Source organism: Salvelinus alpinus, chromosome 13, assembly GCF_045679555.1.
Source record: "Salvelinus alpinus chromosome 13, SLU_Salpinus.1, whole genome shotgun sequence".
In the NCBI taxonomy this organism is placed as follows: domain Eukaryota; kingdom Metazoa; phylum Chordata; class Actinopteri; order Salmoniformes; family Salmonidae; genus Salvelinus; species Salvelinus alpinus.
This window is the reverse complement of record NC_092098.1, coordinates 10,978,733-11,001,988: the sequence shown is the minus strand read 5'-3', so window position 1 is coordinate 11,001,988 and position 23,256 is coordinate 10,978,733. Positions and strand designations below refer to the sequence as shown.

Here is a 23,256-nt window from a genome sequence, read left to right as displayed (position 1 = left end):
CCTCTCTGGTCAGATTTGATGATAATTTCCTTTTAATCATTTTGATTCATTTAATTAATGAATTTTTTACATGTACTGTTCTGTCAAAGTTATTGTGTTATACTTTTGTTTATAGCCTTTGCCCAGAGTATACAATATGCCCGTGGCAAAGTTGCACCTCTGTCCAGACTTCCCACTTATGCATTTGGCATTTGTCCATTCACTGCTGCTTTTTACGCGCGGCCATGCACCTCCAAAGACCACATTCTCGCTCCAATTTCTCACTGCAATTTCTCTCTTTCTCCCTCTCTCACTCCCCATGCATAGGTTAAAAGCTGCATTGCAATGGCCTATTTTTACGCATGGCCTTACCATAATAGATAAAACCGCAATCCTCGATTCGCGTGCATGTCAAATTTGGATTTCGTCTCAATTTCCCACGGCTCATTTGTGTATTTCGTGTTGATTAATAGCGCAATCTAACTTTCCCATGTGGAGCATATGGTAGGCTACTGCACGCTCACACAAGGTGCGACTGTTGTCATGCATGCGTAAATTGTCACTTACATGGAATGTATACATCATAAAGACGAGTGTGTTCGAGTTGGTGTGATTGTGTTCATTCTGACACTTTTTCAGCAACAGTAGTTTTCTGTTCCCACGAGAAAACCAACGTTCCCAAGGCACACTTCTCTAAAAGGCCAATATGGTGCATACATATGAAGTACTGTTATGGATAGTCAAAAGGCCTCCTTAGATGCATTGAGTCTGGAGACACACCCACCAAGCTCCAAAGACACATTTCGTACCAAATTGGTCCTATATTTACATAAAGCGATAACTGCTTTACTGGTCAATTGCGCCAATAATGGTATAAACGCATTCATTTCTATGCCAAATTAAGGTCAGAGAAGGCTAAGCCTGGCATTTACAACTCATTACGTTAATACTGTAAGCATATGGCTGAAAAATAATGCACAGAATCACACAGCCTACTCTTCGTCAGTCATAGCTACATGTTAGGATTAAGATAAATTGCTATATTATGGACTTTACGTTCATTCTAAATGTTTATGCTATATTGTAAATAACATATTCTAGATCATTCCAAAGATGCACATTGATTTACTGAAATGAAGCTACTGTATCTTTGAACATATACTCCATTTTGTGAGTATCAACAAGGCATGCAACGAAATGAGAACGGTCGAGAACGTCATTGTCACCTTTCAACCAATGACAGTCGGTCTGCTTGACCTTATAAGTAGCTTTGCGGCCTCATTTAAAAATGAACCAGCTTTGTTGGTTAGTGTGGAGACTTCATTTTCAGCTTCCTTGACCGGATTGGATGAATACATCGTTTTCTTTTTGGAAAAGTAGTCATTATTCATATGGGCCTACTTCATCGAGGAAAGTTGGAAGGATCAAACATGAATAAACGTAATGCCGTAAAGAGGGTAAGTCCAGATCGTGCGTAAAACTGATGTTTAAAAAATATGATCTATATTTTGGTGTCAGTGAGTTTGTTGTGGATTTGGTGTTGTTGCAATAACTGATGATGATGATGATTATTGTCTAGGTTCTTAAACCGGTAATTGAAAAGAAGAGGCGTGATAGGATAAACCAACGGTTGGATGAGCTAAGGACTATACTGCTAAGCAACACTTCTGACATGGTGAGTTGAGTTGACCACCGCTTTTCTAATTGCTGTCTGAAATCAGTTCATTGTCTGTCATTGTATTATCGAAAATATAGATCCGTTGTATTTCAATAATACACAATGTCAAGCTATTAATTACATTTCAAACAGCCCATACAACCACACGGACACCAGACCCATGTGAAAACTATGAAGAAATGCTATTGTGCGAAACATCCGAGTTTTTACCAACGTATCATGGAATTGAAAACGTAACTTGGTGTCTGTTAGGACCTTGATAGACACGTCAAAAATATAATTTAGCAATTTATATTTGTATTAAAAGTATTGTATTGTATTTAACCATAAAATCATCACTTCCATACCAAAAAATCATTCATAATTAAAATTCGAAATATTGTGCGTAATGGTTGATCGTAATGCAATATATTCAGTAGGATTATTCTTCTCTCTCACAGCGGCTGAAAAATCCAAAATTGGAAAAAGCTGAAATATTAGAGTTGACTGTCGATTACATACGAAGAAAAGCAAATGGGAACGACAGAAAAGGTATCTATCAATCCTAAATGTTTATAGTTTGCCCGTGTGTTTTTCATGTAATTTATTTCATAAATAGAAAGCGAAATACGCCCCAAACTGTTGATATAGAACATTAAATATTACTGTGAGTGCTAATAATTCTTTATTTTTCTCTCCCCAAAACCTCCTTATCTTCCCTTTGTTTAACTTATCTACAAACACCTACAAATACACATTGGCTCTTGCAAATTCTGTTGACAATTCTCCCACAAATGTACATCCTGCTTCTTCATACTGTCCTCTCTCTGTCCACGTTTGTATTCTCTCCAAATTCATCAACCATTCTATCATGATATTTTCTCATACTCTCATCTTCACATCACATGGATCCATCTCTCGATTTGTCTCTTTCTGTCCTCTCTTCTCTTCCTAAATGTTCTCCCTATACTGTCGGAATCACTATTGACCAACACTAGCCCTTTCAGAAAATCCTGTGAAAGAGTCCTCTGCTCCAGTGACTAGTGCTGTGAGTTCCAAAAGGACAGGCCCCATACATGAGCACACACATCCCCCACCCAACCCAATCTACAGTGCAGGTTTCAGAGAATGCATCTCCCGCCTGGGCAACTACATTGACAGCGTGGATCCCTCCCAGAGAGAGAGCTTTGTCCAGGAACTGAGGGACCACCTGGAGGCCCACAGTGCCTGCCCTCTGGGGAGTGTGCATAGCCAGACCTTTCCCCTGGACCTCCAGCCCTGGGGCTCTGGAGCAGAAGGACAATGCTTACTGGGCAGAGTTCAGAACAGGAAGAAAAGTACAGTGATGGGTCATCAACGAGCCAGCAGGGAGGCCACCTTCCCCTACATCAACACCTCTCTCCCCATCTATCCCAACACCTTTGTACTCCAACACCCCCACCCTACCCAACACCTCTCACACCCATACCCATCTCCTCCTTACTCCCTCTCCCCCCCACCCTCCCCTTCTTACTCCAGCTCCTCGACACCTATCACCATTACCTCTCCATACCTCTCCATGCCCTGCCACTTCCCCTTCTCTCCTTCTCCCTCTGAATATCGATCAGATTCCTTGTCATCCTCTTCTCACTCTACATCTCTGCTTGTGGCGCCTCTGGTACCAGACAATTCTCCCCTGGGTTCCAGTATCCCCAACCCTCTACGTCCCTCTGGCCCTGTGCCCGATGGCCCAACAAGGACTCTGAGGCGGTCACTGTTTCAGATCCAGCCCCAGGCAATATGGAGGCCCTGGCCCTGATATCCAATGGAGGGTAAGTGAAATCCACCAGGACACATACAGGTCTCCACAATCTGTGTTCTGAGAGCATCTGGCCATCCAGATCATCACCGGACGCGTTCAGGACATCATTCATCTTTCCTATTAAGCAGCGCGTGGTGAGGTCCGGCTAAGATAGAAAAATGTGGCGGTCAAGGACAATCAAAAGTTTTCTGACAACCTGTCACTGTCACTTTAAAAGGCCTTTTAACAGACGGAAGAGTTCCCTGTTGTGTTATGTTTTCTACAGAGTTTACTGTGTAGACTGCCTGGAGCTTCTCTTTGTTTTCTTTGTCATGGACAATCGATTTTCTTCTTTTACATTCCTAAACAGTTTTTCCCTGTCTTGGATTCTTTCCTAAATTATAAATCATGTAAAACATTGTATATATATTTATATTTGATCATGTACAAAGTCTTGTAATTAAACTCAGGAGAATAAAGTTCTTATTTTGCTAAATCACTTCATTTCCAACTTGACTCCCTGTATGTCAGTGCTAATGTGGCATTTCAAATAATCTCTACTGATTGATCTAAACTGAACGAATGGTTTAGAAATGTAATCACTGCTAGGGCCTATTTATCAAAAGCATGATCATAACACTATCATGGTTTAAGTGTTAGTTGTAACTGCTAGTTAGGCTATCAGTGTGGTTGAGATATTTGTCATGGTTTAAGATTTTGGTTCTATTGTAGTTGGCATTCAAAGCCCATTATCTATTGTGATTCCAATGAACAACCCTGGCCTATTGATTTTGGTTGTCAGTCCAGCTAAAGATATTAACTTCTTTAAATAAATCCCCCCAAAAAGGGAGAAGGAGACAATATTATGAGTCAAGAGCAAAGGAATACAATGCTCACTCAGAGGTAACGACAACATGCGTCTACGCCAGCTGCGATTTAAATGTAGGGTAGTCTAAATAAATTAACCTGAGATTATAATTTTATCAAAACAGTTTCTCTGGGCAATATGGTTAGAGGTAACAAAACAACTTTCCTGACGTTTATAGTCTACAATAAACCATTTTACCAGGGATACAGGAGGAAAACCTGGACATTGTTGGATAAAAAAATACAAATCACGATTTTACAATTCCCGCGAAAGGGGGAGTTCGATTAAGAAGAACATCGGTGGGGCATGGCCCATGACGTGAACGGGCAAAAGCCGTGGTGAGGGAGGAACGCCCTTCTCAAATGGAACAGTAATCTGCTCCGTTTGGTCATGTTGTCAAAAGGCAGAATGGTGCACCGTTCAGAAACGTAAAACCTCTCTTTTCCATAAAATATGTTCGAATTTTTAAACTAGTTTCCGTTGGGAATGCAGATAAATCGTTTGTATCAGTTTTGCACTTGGAAAAACAGAATAATACTCATTACTCCATGTGCTTAACCTTATGTCACTTGTTTTGAGCTACATCAGCTTGTTTTGAGCTGACTTCGCCGTCGGCCGGAGCAGGCCACCTCGGCCTTCACTAGTTACCACAGCCACAATTGTGGCTAAACCCTGACTATTTCAAAAATGTATCTTATTCAATCTGATTTGACCCTCCTTTTATTCATTTAGCAGACACTCTTACCCAGAGCGATTTACAGGAGCAATTGGGGTTAAGTGCCTTGCTCAAACATACAGATTTCTACTGCTCTATCAGTAGGATATTCTAACATCCCGTTCACTGTGTTGCCCTGTAGTCCTGTACACAGCAATCGGAAGGCAATTATTATTATACTTCACACACTGTCCTGATAACCTAAAAATGACGTGGTGTCACTGAGTTGGCGCTGAAGCGTGCCTCTCACTCTCTTTTTTTATTTTTATTATTTTTATTAACAACAAATCAATACAGAAAGTACATGAGGGAACACAAGTATATATAGATTATATACAATGGACAATCGAGCTAGGGGGTACAATATCACATTACAATTACACAAGGACCGTAAGGGACATACATACACTTACAATTCTAACTGTCTTAAAATACAGTTCAATTTCTTTTTGTAGGGTAAGAAAATGTGTTTTTTTGTTTGTAAATGTACATTTGTGTATATGAAATTTGGCCAAAATAATAATGAAATGAATTACATAAAAATGTTTCAGCTTATTTCTATCGCATGTAAAGAATCCAAGCAGTACATCTCTCCACAATAGTGTAAAATCTTCATAAATGTGTTCAATTATAAATCTACTGATGTCTTGCCACAGTTTTGAATACAATGCCAAAAAAGATGCAACACTGTTTCTGGGTGGTCATTACAAAAGGAGCAATTTGAGTTGATGTTTTCCTTAAACTTCTTCATATAGTGGATAGGCAGGATAATATTTATGAATAATTTTAAAGGAAACTTCCTTAATTTAGTTAACAAGTAGGTATGTGGCAACATCCAAACTTTTTCCCAACAGATATTATCAATAAATCCATTCCAATAAGGCATGACATAAGGTATAGATACAACATCCTGCTGAAACAAGGTTCGTATCGCTCTGTTGTTGAATGGACCAAAAGAGAAACAAATCTTTCCTACTGATGAGTCAACAGGCGTGCCTCTCACTCTCAAGCACCGGGATCTGAAGGATGTGGCGTGCTTAACCACACTCCTAACACTAAAGCTGCTACATCCATTTTTGTTTTTGTTTCAATTTAACTAGGCATGTCAGTTAAAAACAAACTCTTATTTACAATGACGGCCTACCTGGGAACAGTGGGTTAACTGCCTTGTTCAGGGGAAGAACGACAGCTTTTTAACGTGCCAGCTTGGGGATTCGATTCAGCAACCTTTCGGTTACTGGCCCAACGCTCTAACCACTATAGGCTATCTGCTTGATTCTTGAAGAATGTAATTTACAAATGCCTCCTGAGGTTAGTTCAACCTTTGTACCCCATCAGAAGCCAGAATATAAGCTTGTTTTACTCCAATGCTTTAAATTATGACCAAAAAGTATATTTTTGTTTTTATGGATTTTTATGGTATGGACAATTTTTACTTTGTGGCTGCGGTAACTAGTGACAACCGGGCACCCAGCTCACGCCCGGGACGCATCCCGGTTCTAAAACGAATCCAATACCTTTTTACCCAGTTCAAACTCCTCCCATCGAAGCGCACAAGTCATAAACAACGCGAATTTCTACAATTTATCTTCTTAAAATATGATTTTAAACCTAAACTAAACCCTAACCCCTAACCTTAACCACACTGCTAACATTATGCCTAACCCTAACCTTAAATTTAGACCAAAAAGCAAATGTTTGTTTTCAGGAATCTTTACGATTTAGCCCATTTTGACTTTGTGGCTGTGGTAACTAGTGGAAATCATGAGGGGTTGGGAGCGTTTGTAATCTGTTGTTTAGTCTTGCCTCTACAACATTTCGTTGATGTAAAAATTGTGAACTAAGTGGCGCTTATTGACCGTATACAGGGTTACAATGCATTATTTAATAGGGAATTTCTCCAAATGGCGGGGAATAACACATTTCATTTCAGACAGGCAAATTATGGGACAACTATAGTTTGTAAAACTAGGTCGACGTGAATTGGCCAACCCCTGCACGTCTGTAATTGGTCGATTTTAGGAAGACTGCCTAAAAATCGTAACCTTATTGGTTCTGAGGCCTGTCTAAGTGTGTAGCCTCTTAGCAAAGCTAAAACAACCCTTTGAACCTTCCAACCTGCGTGAGATTGAGCTGTTGAGCTCGAAGTTAAACGGAGTTTGTTGTGTGCAGCGAGCTTGCAATCATAGTGAAATTCACACAGAACTGGTTGTTTTATGAATTTTGGAGAGGCTTTTCTCCCAAACATAATATATTTATTTCAACAGTGAAAATAATATTAGCGAACAAATAAGCTATCAACGAAGCAGATGCTGCGGGGAACGCCAGTAACTCGGGAGGGAGTGTGGCAGTGACAGTTCAGCTTCACGGGAAGGCGGGGGAACGGTGAGCTGAGACTTGTTGTTGATAAACATACAGTTGCCTCATCCTGTAGCTAGACGGCAAGTTTGTGTTCTTGCATTTTACTTCGTCGCATTTATTCATGAACGCAAAGAGGTGGATTCGTGGAAAATATCGCCATTCATTAACAGTATTTAGGAAGCGTGTTCACGCGCAGAAGGAGGCATTGAGGAGATGGTTTACATTTCTTCATTGTAGACGTACACTCAACGTTTGCTGCCTCCAATAACTTCTACTAGCCTATATCCAGTGACATGTATGCATTTTGGGGACTTCTTATAGAATATCATGCAGGCACAAATCAAGTTGTCAGTAGATGGCAAGTTTTACAAGTTGTCATATTTTGAATGAGTGCTTGAAATAGCCAGGAAAGCAGAAACTGAAAACAATTGTCAAATTGAAGAAAATGATAAATATTATGATTTATAAATTTCAGAGATCATTGTAATAATCTATTTTTGTGTGTTTTCAGTATGGTGGTCCCATGTCAGCACCAAAAATATTGAGTGGAAGATGATAAAGATGTCTGTTGAAAAAGAGACTGTTCCAACCAGAAGTACGAAAGTGGACCCAGCACCACCTCTGCCACCCCAAAAACTCTCAGAATGCATTGGAAGCTGCAACAATACCACCAAAGTCCCAGAGGTCACCCTGGCCAAACCAGATAGCACTGATGGTGCTTCTACCTGCCCCATGCCAGACAGTGGGGCCCAAACCAAGCACAGCAGGTCTGCTGACCCCAATGACCAGACAGAGAGTGTTGGAAAGGAGGCCATGGTGACTGAGCAGCACCTTAACCCAAAAAATGGCTTGCAGCAGCCCAAACAGCAGCAGCAGAAACTCTCAAAGCGTCGCAGCACAATGAATGCAGGGTTCAAGCATCCAGCAGGTAAGAGACGACGACGGGCCAACTCTGAGAGTGACTCGGTTCTGCCCACCAACTTCCTGCTGGGAGGAAACATATTTGACCCGCTGAACCTCAACAGTCTGTTGGATGAGGACGTGAACAGGGCCCTGAACGCTGAGACACCCAGGTCCTCCCCGCTGCCTGCCAAGAACCGCGACCCTGTAGAGATCCTCATTCCCAGGGATATCACTGACCCTCTCAACCTTAACAGCAGGATGGGAGGTAGGGGCCTCCTTGTGTCGCCCTTTAAGAGTGGCGGCAGGAGGAGACACCGCAACAGACACCATGGAGGAGGTGGTGGGGGGTCGTCAGTCTCCGGGTTGGACCAGTCAGATTCAGAGAGAAGTGGTGAAGTGACCAACACCACTGCTTCTTCTCTATCTAACCTGGCATCTGCTAGTGCTGCGTCTGCCTCAGTTTTCGAAGCACCCAGTGTCCCAGCCATCTTGGACCCCTGTGGTGGTGATGGTAACGAGATCAACCCCTCCAACAGCAGGGATGAGGCCACGCTCACTGTATCAGCCCCCCAGGCCCAGCCTCGAGCCCCGGAAGACTCCTCGGCAGCCACATCCGGAGGCTCGAACCAGCTCACTAGCCGGCCACGCAAACGCAGACGCAACTCTAGTAAAACAGACCCTCCTATGGCCCAATCTACTCCTATGTCCAGGTCAGGGACGGAGGAGAAGGGCCGTGGAGCTGGGCCCGGGAGAAACGCACAGTCCTCCTTCCAAACCCCAGTGGTAGGTCTGAGGGGGTCCTCCCAGCAACAGCAGCCCCACAACCAGCACAAACGACAGCAGCACCAAGGCAACAAAAAGAAGTTCCAGTATGGGAACTACAACAAGTACTATGGTTACCGCAACCCAGGCTGTTCTGAGGACCCGCGGTTCCGTTGTCTGCGTCCAGAGTGGTTCCAGGGTAAAGCAGTGCTGGACCTGGGCTGCAACACGGGTCACCTGACACTCTGTATTGCTAAGAAGTTGCGGCCCGCACGCATATTGGGGTTGGACATTGACGGGGGTCTGGTGCACGCGGCCCGCCAGAACATCAGACACTACCTGTCAGAGCTGCAGGCCCAGGAGGCCCGGCGAACCACAGGGGAGGAGGAGAAGACCAATGGGCCGGAAGAGGAGAGGAAGGAGGAGAAGGCAAACAGACAGGAGGAGAGGAAGGAAGGCGTGTCACACTCAGGCGAACAAACACACAAACAGAAGGAAAGAGAGCACAGCAGGGCTGAGAATGGAAATGTCGAAAAGCAGGTGAGAAGCGACTGTGTCTCAGTGGAGGCAGCGGATGGTGTGGCGTTGTCGCGTCGCGCAGAGAGAAGAGATCAGGAGAGTGAGGCTGAGGAGAAAGACTCTGGAGCGCCTGCTGTTGAACTGGGGATAAGCTCCTTCCCTGTCTCCTTGCATATCTCCAGGGGGCCCATAGCAGCACCCCCACTCCCCAAAACACCCACCATGCCTCCCGGCGACTTCCCCTCCAATGTCTCTTTTATCAAGGTAAGCGTGCGTGCACTTCAGCCTTTGTTTCTTTCCATTTAGTAATCGTTATTCATTATATTAAAGATGAAATGAACAATACTGTGTTGCCTCTACTTCTGCTTGACCCTCAGAGAGAAATATCACACCCTGTTCAGAACTCATCCCCTTGCCCTCCCTCTCCTCAGGGGAACTATGTCCTGGAGAGTGATGTTCTGTTGCTGACCCAGCGGCCAGAGTATGACGTCATCCTGTGCTTCAGCGTTACCAAGTGGGTTCACCTGAACTGGGGAGACGGTGGCCTGAAGCGCCTCTTCCACAGAGTGTTCAGGCACCTGCGTCCTGGAGGCATGTTCATCCTGGAGCCACAGCCCTGGATCACCTACGGCAAGAGGAAGAAACTCACGGTGAGAGAGTGGGCAGTGTTGTAAGGAGCACCAATCGTGTGATCTGTTACACTGGCCAAATGCACATACAGAATTAGCCATATTGATGATAGCCAAAACAAGAATTCAAACCTTTAGCAAGTAGCCCGTTTCTTTGCACAATTCTTAACGGGGATGCGCAGCTGTGCTCAGCTCTGGGGCAGTTCAGGACTCAAGATGACATAATAATATCTCCCTATTTCTTACTGTTACAGGATAGCATCTTTAGGAATTACCACAGCATCCGCCTCAAACCAGAACAGTTCTCCACATATCTGACATCTGAGGTGGGATTCTCCAGCTACGAGTTGATCGGGACTCCTAACAGTTCGTCAAGAGGTAAGTCACTGGTCGATAGGTTACAATATCCATCTGATTCTTTCTTTTGTCCTTTTTCCAGTCTAGTACATTTTGTTTCTAAAACAAATGGATTTTAATGTTTTTTCCCCCGCAGGTTTTCAAAGGCCAATCTACTTGTTTCATAAATGAACATAATCTGCCAGGAAGTCCATTGAGCAGCATAAACCCAAACCACCACGAGACACCTTAATCTCCAGCCTGTAAGCATATCTCAACCCCAAGCAGACTCAGAGCTTTCTACATGCCTGTACATTGATGCTGTGTTGTTTTGAAGGTAAGGAGTCCAAAACAGGACACTTGACTCTATAAAACGACAATCAGATGGCTTCTCTACTCACCGAACTCCACTCCAGATGATGAGAAGAGATGCTTTGGGAAACTCAATCATGACTTTGGACTTTTTGCTCCCAATGCACAGGCTGTGTGTTCCATATTTGTTTTACTACTGTTTGTACTCTTGTTCAGTCAGGGACTATATTTGTTTCAGTTGGTTCATCAACATATCCAGCATTTTAATCAGAATGGACTGGCGAAACCCAATTTGAATCCTTTACAGAAAGGTTATTTCCATGTTATGTCCAAATGGAACTCATGTAGGGACATTTCTCACACTTTTTAATTTTTTAATAGGGTCAGTCTTCATTTTAACACGGTCCTTGAGTTCCTCTGTGTTCTAACTCACTGACTAGGAAAAGCAGTTTGTTTTCAATGTGACTTTGTGGATGAGTTGTGCCTGTCTTCAGTCTGCTCCTTGTCTGGATTGCATTCTTCCAGATGTCCTACTTTGCGTCCAGGGACTGTTCCTGCCTCTTTCTATTGGTAGTTGATTCAAGAACAACTGTCAGTCAGGTGGAGTTGGCAATGCTGAGAGGATGATCAATGTTTTTACTTTGGCTATAATAAGAATGACCAGTGTTTTATTTGGTTTTACTCCTGTTCTGTTGATTGCTTTTGGTACTTTTTCTTTCTTTCAATGGATTTGTGTCATGTGTTCAATATGATTAGTTGCTGCCAACTAATCATATGTAGTCTATACAGGGCCTCAGTGCCTAGGCCTCAGATTGGACTTAATCCAGCTCACTTTAACCCAAGTCAATTCATCATAATGTAATGTTGTTTACGCTTTACTCAATTCTTACGCTTAATACTTTGTTTACTATCACCAGCAGATGGGCAAATGCTGGTCTAGTTCTGATTTTGTTGAAATGTTTTAATAAACAAATCAATTGAAATGCAGTCGGTGCTCATTAGTCATTCCACAGAGGACTTCATCCACAGGCCCTGAAAGAGAGTGATTCTCAGTTTGGGCTGACCTGTGACCCACTAGCACCTCCCCTGGTAAGAGGGGAATGAGGTGACCTCAGAGTTACACACAAGGGAACTTTTTTGCCATAGACACACACACACAACAGACAGAATAGATGTGGTTCTGTAGTACAGGAGATGAACAGTAATGAATAGGCTATTTACAATTGGCATGAATACAATAGCACAGCAGGAGCTCTAGTAATGACTGTATAGGCTAGATATGGAAATAATTATCATTAACTACTACCAACAGTAAATGGCAAACACAAGTTACAACAATTCACTTCTGTATGCACTCCATCCCACAAATCCGCTCACAGGAGTGAAGAGACACTGGCCTGCACAGTCGAAGAGCTGTCAGGTGTCCTGCCCCCTAACAGCATGCCCCAACCAATCCGGGCCCAGGTCAGAGAGTGTTTGAGAAGCTGGTTTATTGTACTCCTAGACCCCTCAAACTCAACTCTGGACCTCAAAGCCAGTTCCACAGATTTGTTTTCATTGTTCCTCTAATCAGGGACTGATTTAGAGCCTGGGCACCAGGTGTGTGCAATTCATTATCAGGTAGAACAGAACCAGCAGGCTCCGGACCTCGTAGGGTAAAAGATTAATACCCCTGCCCTAGACTCTCAGGTTCCGGTCGTGGGGGATGGGGAGTGGAGTGTGCAGCTTGGAAGGGTTGTGAGATGCTGATATGTCACTGGCAGGGAATTTGTGACAGGCCCTATTAAGACAGTCTGATTGAATACACTGTACATAAAGATTTGATCAATTATACATTTGTACAAGTTTTTTACTACTCCCAAGCCCTTGTAAATTAAGCCCTGATATGGTCAAAGGAATCTACACTAGAGATTTGCTACTCACCTCTGTATCTGTTTAATTTGCACTGATATGAGGGAATTAACAACCAATAGATTGTCAATAATACAAAGTCCCTGATTTACATGCCATATATGATAAACTGTTTTCTGGAAGTTTGGGTTTATAACTGCCAGGGAGTTTCTCATTTCAGTAAGGTTGTCTGAATCATGCTATAACATTGTTTTGGGAGCTTGCTGTACTCATAGGAGAACCCTTTCTGGTTCCAGGGAGAACCCTTTTGAGTTCCATGTAGAACCCTCTATGGAAAGGGTTCTACATGGAACTCAAATGTGTTCTACCTGGAACCAAAAAGGTTCTACCTGGAACTTTTAAGGGTTATTCAAAGGGTTCTCCAATGGGCACAGCCGAAGAACCCTTTATGTTCTAGATAGCACACTTTTTACTGAGTGTACGCATGTTCAAAGGGGGAATTAAATTATTAATTTTCAATTATTTACAGTAAATGTCTTCGGAAACACTGCTACAAAGTTTTTTGGGTCACAAGGCATTTGCGTTGCAAATATGCCATAATAATCTCTAGGTTCTTAGTTGTCTTTCAGTTTAGCTGTCCTTCAGAAAGTACACTGAACAAAAATATAAATGCAACATGTAAAGTGTTGGTCCCATGACTCATGAGCTGAAATTAAAGATCCTAGACATTTTTTTCATACACACAAAAAGCTTATTTCTCTCAAATGTTATGCACAAATTTGTTTACATCCCTGTTAGTGAGCATTTCTCCTTTGCCACAAGAATATTTTGTTACACACACAATGCCACAGATGTCCCAAGTTTTCAGGGAGTGTGCAATTGGCATGCTGACTGCATGCATCACCAGAGCTGTTGCCAAATAATTGAATGTTAATTTCTCTACCATAAGCCGCCTCCCACATTGTTTTAGAGAATTTGTCAGTGCGTCCAACCGGCCTCAAAACCGCAGACCACACGTAACCACGCCAGCCCAGGACCTACACATCCAGCTTCTTCACATGCGGGATGGTCTGAGATCAGCCACCCGGACAGCTGATTAAACTGTGGGATTGCACAACCAAAGAATTTCTGCACAAACTGTCAAAAACCGTCTCAGGGAAGCTTATCGGCGTCCTCGTCATCTTCACCAGGGTCTTGACCTGACTGCAGTTCAGCGTCGTAACCGACTTCAGTGGGCAAATGCTCACCATTGGGCCTAATTTATTTATTTAAATTGACTGATTTCCATATATGAACTGTAACTCAGTAAAATCTTTGAAATTGTTGCATGTTGCCTTCCTATTTCTGTTCATTGTAACTCATATTTGTACTTTTCATACAGTTAGTATTGGTATTTTATGAGGATCCCCATTAGCGAAAGCAGCAGCTACTCTTCCTGGGGTCCACCCAAAACATGAAACATTACAATACAGAACATTAATAAACAAGAACAGCTCAAGGAGAGAACTACATAATAAAAGTTTTAAAACGACGGCACACATAGCCTATATATCAATACATACACACAAAATATCTAGGTCAAATAGGGGAGAGGCGTTGTGCCGTAAGATGTTGCTTTCTCTGTTTAAAAAAAAACTGTTTTTCTGTTCATTTGAGCAATATGAGAAGGAAAGGAGTTCCATGCAATAATGTCTCTATATAAAGGGGGGGGGGGGCAAAGTACAGCCCGGCCCGCGAGACATTTACAAAATATATATATATTTTTTTTTTCTCCCTTTTTTCTCCCTAATTTCATGGTATCCAATTGGTAGTTATAGTCTTGTCCCATCGCTGCAACTCCCGTACGGAATCGGGAGAGGCAAAGGTCGAGAGCCGTGCATCCACCGAAACACGACCCAGCCAAACCGCACTGCTTCTTGACACAATGCCCGCTTAACCTGGAAGCCAGCTGCACCAATGTGTCGGAAGAAACACCGTACACCTGGTGACCAGAGTCACTAGAGCGCGATAGGATAAAGAAATCTCGGCCTGGGAAAACGCTCTCCTAACCCGGACAATGCTGAGCCAATTGTGTGCCGCCTCATGGGTCTCCCAGTCACTGCCAGCTGTGACACAGCCTGGATTGAACTCGGGTCTGTAATGACACCTCAAGCACTGCGATGCAGTGCCTTAGACCACTGCCCCACTCAGGAAGCCCCCGCAAATTGATTTTAACAAACAATTGGTCCCCCAAGAAATCCGACCCTCAATTGAATTTCAAAATCACGATGTGGCCCTCGAGCCAAAAAGTTTGCCCACCCCTGCTCTATATAATACTGTACACGTTCTTGAAATTGTTCTGGATTTGGGGACTGTGAAAATATCGCTGGTGGCATGTCTGGTGGGGTAAGTGTGGTTATCAGAGCTGTGTGTAAGTTGACTATGCAAACAATTAGGAATATTCAACACATTGTTTTTATTAAAAATAAGTGATGCAGTCAGTCCCTCCCCAACTCTTAGCCAAGAGAGACTGGCATGCACAGTATTTATATTAACCCTCTGATTACAATGCAGAGAAAGATGTTCCGCTCTGTTCTGGGCAGCTGCAGTTTAACTAGGTCTTTTTTTGCAGCACTCAACCACATGACTGAACAATAATCAAGATAAGACAAAACTAGAGTCTGCAGGACTTGCTTTGTGGAGTGTGGTGGCAAAAAAGCAGAGCATCTCTTTATTACAGACAGACCTCTCCCCATCTTTACAACCATTGAATCTATATGTTTTGACCATGACAGTTTACAATCTAAGGTAACACCAAGTCATTTAGTTTACTCAACTTTTTCAACAGACATACCATTCATTACCTGATTCAGCTGAGGTCTAGAACTTAGGGAATGATGAAAGTACCGAATACAATGCTCTTAGTTTTAGAGATGTTCAGGACCAGTTTATTACTGGCCACCTTTTCCAAAACAGACTACAACTCTTTGTTAAGGGTTTCAGACTTCGTTAGCTGTGGTTGTTGAAGTGTATATATGATTGAATCATCAGCATACATGGACACACATGCTTTGTTTAATGCCAGTGGCAGGTCATTGGCAAAAATAGAAAAGAGTAAAGGGCATAGAGAGCTGCCCTGTGGTACACCACACCCTACATGTTTGACATTAGAGAGGCTTCCATTAAAGAAAACTCTGAGTTCTATTAGGTACATTGCTTTGGGTGCCATGGGGTCGAGCCTAGGGAGATTATCATGGAGGAACTGGTGGCTCAGTTTATCTGCAGCCAGCAGAAGCAACAGGCTCTCCAGGAGCAAGCGCTGGAGGAGCAGCACCAACAAAACCGCAGACTGGTAGACTTTGTGCTCCTGTATGGCCATCGGCCCTGCGGACTGCTGGACCTAGCCAAGGAAGTCAGGGAGGATCAACCGACCCCCCTTTGCAGCGTGGAGGAGATGAGAGAGAGGATGAAGTCAATTTGGCCAGTTGTGAAGGAGCACATGGCCCATGCGGAATGCAAATTCCTGGCTACGTGGCATGGGACCTACGACATTGTCGAGCGGGTAGGTGACGTCAAATATAAGGTCCGCCAACCGGGGTGGAGAAAACCCCTCCAGCTTTACCATGTGAACCTACTGAAGAAGTGTCACACACAAGAGACCCAACGACAAGCGCTCCGAGAGTTGGTCCAGCGGAATACGGCCGTGTTCTCCGAGGTGCCGCTTGGGGAAAGCAAGATACGTCAGCACCCTGGACCTGACAAAGGAGTACTGGCAGGTGCCGGTGGCAGCGGCCTCCCGGGAGAAGACGGCCTTCTCCACCCCGGGGGGGGGGGCTATACCACTACCGGGTTCTTCCTTTCGGGCTCCACGGGGCCCCAGCGACCTTTCAGCAACTCATGGACCGCGTCCTGCGCCCGCACTGTGAGTACGCTGCTGCTTATTTGGATGATATAATCATGCACAGTGACAGTTGGGAGTCCCATCTCTGTAGGTTACAGGTAGTGGTGGATGCGCTAAGTGATGCGGGGCTGACTGCAAACCTCCACAAGTGCAAGCTGAGCTACGAATCAGGCGGGGTAATGTGAAGCCCCAAGAATAAAAATTGGACGCCATTAGGGAATGGCTGGTCCCACAAACCAAGAAGCAGGTGAAGTCGTTCCTGGCGTTAGCAGGCTACTACAGTCAATTTGTACCTAACTTTGCCGCAATACCTTCTCCTCTCACAGACATAACGAAGTCACGCCAACCCCAGACGGTGCGATGGACGAAGGACACAGAGGCAACGTTCCAGGCCCTGAAGCACGCACTATGTTCGCACCCGGTACTCATCACCCCGGACTTCTCAAAAAACCTCCTGGTCCACACAGATGCGTCCGACAAAGGGGTAGGGGCCGTCTTGTTTCAAGAGCAGGAAGACAAGGAGCAGCCCATCATGTATGTCAGCAGGAAGCTCCTCCTGAGGGAATAGAAGTACTGGATTGTCGAGAAGGAGTGCCTCGCCGTGAAGTGGGCGCTGGACACCGTCAAGTAGTACCTCCTCGGGAGAAAGATCACCCTGATCACTGACCATGCCCCACTTGTGTGGATGGCAAGAGGTAAGGACACAAATGACCGCGTCACCTGCTGGTTCCTGTTCTTACAGCGATTCTCTTTCTCTAGTTGTCCACGGGTCGGGGGTCCAGCATGGCAATGCAGACGCCCTCTCCAGGAGGGATGCAAACCTATCCCTGAGCGCGCTTCATTCCCGGTCGGGGCTAAGGGGCTGAGGGGGTGGTATCCCGGGATGTCTACCCCGGGGGTTGGTAATGGAGGGGAGGTACGTGTCGTGACATTGGCTCCCTCTGCTGGGAGTACACGGGCTTGGCAACCTGACGCTGATGGCCCCAAGTATAGGTAATTAGGGGAGAGTGCCTACCAGCCATGCAGGCCACATAAAGGGAGCACCATGGCGCACCACGAGGAGGACAAAGAGAGAGGCAAGGAGTGAGCCTACAGAGGGGAATGAAGCTCCCGGAGGCATGGAGCCGAACAGGAGAAGAAGGACAGAGCCAACCCAGAGTTATTTTGGTGTTGTGTTTATTTTTGTTGCCTAGTAAAGTTGTGTTTTCTGACTAGAACCTCCCTGTGTGTCCATCTCTGCACACTCAACACCCCACGGTGTTAACAGGTTATGGTCAATAATATCAAAGGCTGCACTGAAATCAGTACATCTCCCACAATCTTCTTATTATAAATGTCCTTTAACCAATCATCAGTAATTTGTGTCCGTGCAGTACATGTTGAGTGCCCTTCTCTATAAGCATGCTGAAAGTCTGTTGTCCTTTTGTTTACAGATGAAATAGCATTGTATTTGGTCAAACACCATTGTGTTTGACCAGCAAGCTGATAGGTCTGCTGTTAGAACAGTCCGCTTTACCACTCTTAGCTAGTGCAATGACTTTGGCTTCCCTCCAGGCCCGAGGACAAACACTTTCCTCTAAACTCAGATTAGACATGACAGAAAGGAGTGGCCATAGTCAGCTACCATCTTCAGTAGCTTTCCATCTAAGTTGTCAATGCCAGGAGTTGTGTCACAGTTGATAACAACACTAGCAACAAAGCTATAAAAATAGATTTGATCCCTAAAATGATATTTCCAGATGTAAGAAAATAATGTCAGTCTAAACTGTAATAAGATAGACTGCTTCAGTGTATTTGATCTTGAACCCAGTCATCTCTCCTACTTGGATAAAACAATGAACCATATGGAGGTGTGCATGTGCTCTGCAGATGTACCTGTATCTGGGTTCTAGACTGGTTGGGGCAAGCATTTTAGGAAGCCCCGGTTTTAAGTCCTGGTGAAAGCAGAGATTGTATGTGAAAGGGGCTTTATGTGGCACAGTACAGTATGTGTCTGTTGATGTCATGGTGCCCTCCTACTTTACCGAAAATAGGACAATTCAAATTTTCTAGGAAAAGAACGGCCATATTTGTGGAAAGGTGGGCTGCAAAGTCTTCTGTATTGGGAGTTTCTAGTTTTTATGGGTGGCACTGTCAGCCCTGACAACTCCTATGGGGTTTCTGGTTTTTGTAGGGGTTTGTTGACTGATTTACAGTCATTAAAAAGGGTGCTAGGGCGACACTGTTTTGAATCATGTTGGCGATCTTGATGCCCTGATAAGGAAATACCAGAGCAGCCACAATATTAGTGAAGCTGGTTCCTCCTACACGCTAACATCTAAGAGCATCCATATCTACATGTACATACTACCTCAATCAGCCTGACTAACCGGTGTCTGTATGTAGCCTCGCTACTTTTATAGCCTCGCTACTGTATATAGCCTGTCTTTTTACTGTTGTTTTATTTCTTTACTTACTTATTGTTCACCTAACACCTTTTTTGCACTACTGGTTAGAGCCTGTAAGTAAGCATTTCACTGTAAGGTCTACACCTGTTGTATTCGGCGCACGTGACAAATAAACTTTGATTTGATTTGAAAATATTAGTGAAGCTGGATCCTCCTGCATGCTAACATCTAAGAGGATCAAAAATATTAGTGGAGCTGGATCCTCCTGCACGCTAGCATCTAAGAGCATCCAAAATATTAGTGAAGCTGGATCCTCCTGCACGCTAACACCTAAGAGCATCCAAAATATTAGTGAAGCTGGATCCTCCTGCACGCTAACACCTAAGAGCATCCAAAATATTAGTGAAGCTGGATCCTCCTTGATGCTAACATCTAAGAGCATCAAAAATATTAGTGAAGCTGGATCCTCCTGCACATTAGCATCTAAGAGCATCCAAAATATTAGTGAAGCTGGATCCTCCTGCAAGCTAAAACTTAAGAGCATCCAAAATATTAGTGAAGCTGGATCCTCCTGCACGCTAACACCCAAGAGCATCCAAAATATTAGTGAAACTGGATCCTCCTGCACGCTAACACCTAAGAGCATCCAAAATATTAGTGAAGCTGGATCCTCCTGCACGCTAACACCTAAGAGCATCAAAAATATTAGTGAAACTGGATCCTCCTGCACGCTAACAGCTAAGAGCATCCAAAATATTAGTGAAGCTGGATCCTCCTGCACGCTAACACCTAAGAGCATCCAAAATATTAGTGAAGCTGGATCCTCCTTGATGCTAACATCTAAGAGCATCAAAAATATTAGTGAAGCTGGATCCTCCTGCACGCTAGCATCTAAGAGCATCCAAAATATTAGTGAAGCTGGATCCTCCTGCAAGCTAAAACCTAAGAGCATCCAAAATATTAGTGAAGCTGGATCATCCTGCACGCTAACACCTAAGAGCATCCAAAATATTAGTGAAGCTGGATCCTCCTGCACGCTAACACCTAAGAGCATCCAAAATATTAGTGAAGCTGGATCCTCCTGCACGCTAGCATCTAAGAGCATCCAAAATATTAGTGAAGCTGGATCCTCCTGCAAGCTAAAACCTAAGAGCATCCAAAATATTAGTGAAGCTGGATCATCCTGCACGCTAACACCTAAGAGCATCCAAAATATTAGTGAAGCTGGATCCTCCTGCACGCTAACACCTAAGAGCATCCAAAATATTAGTGAAGCTGGATCCTCCTGCACGCTAACACCTAAGAGCATCAAAAATATTAGTGAAACTGGATCCTCCTGCACGCTAACAGCTAAGAGCATCCAAAATATTAGTGAAGCTGGATCCTCCTGCACGCTAACACCTAAGAGCATCCAAAATATTAGTGAAGCTGGATCCTCCTGCACGCTAACACCTAAGAGCATCCAAAATATTAGTGAAGCTGGATCCTCCTGCACGCTAACACCTAAGAGCATCCAAAATATTAGTGAAGCTGGATCCTCCTGCACGCTAACACCTAAGAGCATCAAAAATATTAGTGAAGCTGGATCCTCCTGCACGCTAACAGCTAAGAGCATCCAAAATATTAGTGAAGCTGGATCCTCCTGCACGCTAACACCTAAGAGCATCCAAAATATTAGTGAAGCTGGATCCTCCTGCACGCTAACACCTAAGAGCATCCAAAATATTAGTGAAGCTGGATCCTCCTGCACGCTAACACCTAAGAGCATCCAAAATATTAGTGAAGCTGGATCCTCCTGCACGCTAACACCTAAGAGCATCCAAAATATTAGTGAAGCTGGATCCTCCTGCACGCTAACACCTAAGAGCATCCAAAATATTAGTGAAGCTGGATCCTCCTGCACGCTAACACCTAAGAGCATCCAAAATATTAGTGAAGCTGGATCCTCCTGCACGCTAACAACTAAGAGCATCCAAAAACTCCCCAGCCAGGAGTTTCAAACATCAGCAATGCAAGCAGCTGAGTGAAGTTCTTGCCAAAAAAGTCAGTGGCTTGAGCTTTCCAAATGCAGTTGTTCAGTCCGAGTTAACTGTATCAAGTCAAACAATGTCTGACATTGTAAAGACAATCTAAGCGCCCCAGAGACGACTAATATTATTAGACACACTTCCCGCCTGATCCGCAGGAGGCACAGAAGGACCAATGTGCGGAGGTGCAGGAGAGGGGGTAGAAAGAGACATTAGGTCGCGCCATACCCCATGCAGCAAAACAAAATGCTAGAGTTTTTCTCTTCCTCTGTATGTTATGTCACTTTGTTGTAGTGCATTATAGTACCACTGGGTGGCATAACATTCCATGAAATGTGATTTCTGAAATGTTCGGCAATTTTCTTCTCAGGCTCCAACCCAAACCAGAAGACAAGAAACGGGGTTAAGTAGTGAGACATGGTCAGATCATCAAAACCTCAACAAAAAAAACAAGTAGCCTAATCTAATACTGTTATTACAAATGACCTTATTTAGAATTCAACAGTTGAAGTTCGAGTATTTGCACTTCTGCAAGGTTTTGCTTATATTAAGTGTTGCATGTGAAGAAGAAAAGTCCTGACATCCCTGGTTGTGATGTCTTTTTGTAACCTAGTTCAAGTCACAGCTGTGAGATTGACCAACTATCTAAAATAAATGTGATCCTCCTGCAGCATCCTCGTGGTCCACATGTTCCTCCTGGGTGCCATTCAGCTGACCAGAGCCTGTCCTTGGCCTACTTTGAGTCAGACTGAGGCAGCTGTAGGGCCAGCAGAGCACTCTTGTCTTAAGGAAAGCGGTACAGGAGGATGAAGACTGCATACTTCTTGGTGAGTGTTTTTCTCCGGTCTTCGGTACTGTACACAGCATTGGGAAGTGGTTTTGCTACTGCAATGCATTGTCTATCAGTGTGTCTCCTTTGTTCTCCTGTGTTTCCGTCTGTTATTCTATTTAGAGTAAATCTTTTGTCTCTGTTGATTGTTAGTGTGTATCTCCGGCTGCGTGTTGTTAAAAAGAGCAGGGGATGAGTAGGTAGAGACTAGTAATTTGGTAGTTGGACTAACTACGTCCACAAATATGTGCGAGAGAGAGGGAGGGAGAGAGAGAAAGGGCATGCAAGCTTGTGTTTTGTATTTTGGATATAACATTTTGTCATTATTCACACACGGTACTTTCTCTCGGTCACTCTTTGTAAAGTCTTGTAGCAATACTTATTTTATATGTGGTTTGTTGAGGAGGCATAGTACTGTATTTTAGAACATGAACACTCACAAAGTTTTGTTAAGCCAGTAGCGGTGTGTTGTGTGTGTGTGTGTGTCGGTGTGTGATCCCTCAGTGCCACAATAGGGTGGGTTATGCAATGTGGTAAACAGGTCAGCCCTTTTCAGGTCACCTCCTGGCTGGAATACTGTTGTTAATTAACACAGGTTGAGGTTCCAGATCAGTTGTTGTGCATGCTGTTCTACTGAGTCTCTTCCGTGGGCTCTGGAACCCTCTGGAACCCTCTGGAACCCTCTGGAACTCTCTGGAACTCTCTGCCTCTCCCTCAGGGGAGCCATGAGTCCAGAACAGTACCAGGAGCTTGGTTCAGGTTCTGTGCGTGGATGGATAGTTGCTGATAGGATTTTAGGATTTTGTATGAGCCTTCCTATGCATACTGTTCCGGTATGCTGCTTGGTGCTTTTTAACTTATTCATGTCTGTGTGTGTGTGTGTGTGTATAAATATGCATATGCCTGCATGTACATGCATAGCTATGTGTGTGGGTGTGTGTTGTATTTGTTGTAGATTGGATCTATGCCTCTCTCCACCCCAGGGAATAAGTGTGTGTTCATCATTTAGAATTGCTTTATTACTGCACCATTGGTCCTGCTTTGTCGGGAGCTGGCAGGGGGAGGGGGGGTTATGCTGCTTTTGTACAATTACCGAGCTGATGATGCAAAGACAAGGATGCACACGTTCCCCCCGTAAACCAGACTGTAGTGGTGCAGTCCATGCTCTTAAAGGCAAAGTGTACCCCTAAGATGCACAAATGATAGTATTCATTTTACTGCAATGCATTAACAACGGTTCCAGGCCCAATTCACTGCATTGGAATCAATCAGTCACAGAAAATACACCACATTTTGCACACCACCAGTTAACTGTAGAAACATATAGTCACAGAGAGTGAAATATGAGAATGGCAATGGCTTTATACCAAAAACACCCTCCGTGTATGATTATTCATTTCTTATTTAAAATCCTTATCCCGCTCCTCCTCTCACTGTCTCTCGTGTGTCATATGCACACGC

The 23,256-nt window shown here is 44.0% G+C and overlaps 2 protein-coding genes across 3 annotated transcripts; both read left to right on the top strand.

The window, feature by feature from the left end:
• The first annotated feature begins 1,298 nt into the window (after positions 1-1,298).
• On the top strand, positions 1,299-3,881 carry LOC139537048 (transcription factor HES-7-like). Its single transcript, XM_071337885.1, has 4 exons — positions 1,299-1,436; positions 1,559-1,654; positions 2,098-2,188; positions 2,635-3,881. The coding sequence occupies exons 1-4, from the start codon at positions 1,371-1,373 to the stop codon at positions 3,432-3,434; spliced, it is 1,053 nt and encodes a 350-aa protein (XP_071193986.1). The 5' UTR covers positions 1,299-1,370; the 3' UTR covers positions 3,435-3,881.
• Positions 3,882-7,083: 3,202 nt separating this feature from the next.
• Positions 7,084-11,808, top strand: LOC139537047 (7SK snRNA methylphosphate capping enzyme-like). 2 transcript variants are annotated; one of them, XR_011667454.1, is made up of 6 exons: positions 7,086-7,384; positions 7,872-9,808; positions 9,976-10,194; positions 10,428-10,551; positions 10,667-10,772; positions 10,847-11,808. XR_011667454.1 is itself a non-coding variant. In XM_071337884.1 (5 exons), the coding sequence occupies exons 2-5, from the start codon at positions 7,913-7,915 to the stop codon at positions 10,699-10,701; spliced, it is 2,274 nt and encodes a 757-aa protein (XP_071193985.1). In that variant the 5' UTR covers positions 7,084-7,384; positions 7,872-7,912; the 3' UTR covers positions 10,702-11,808. The 2 variants fall into 2 exon arrangements, 1 of the variants encoding a protein (XP_071193985.1); XM_071337884.1 differs by having other exon boundaries at positions 7,084-7,384; positions 10,667-11,808.
• Positions 11,809-23,256: the final 11,448 nt, after the last annotated feature.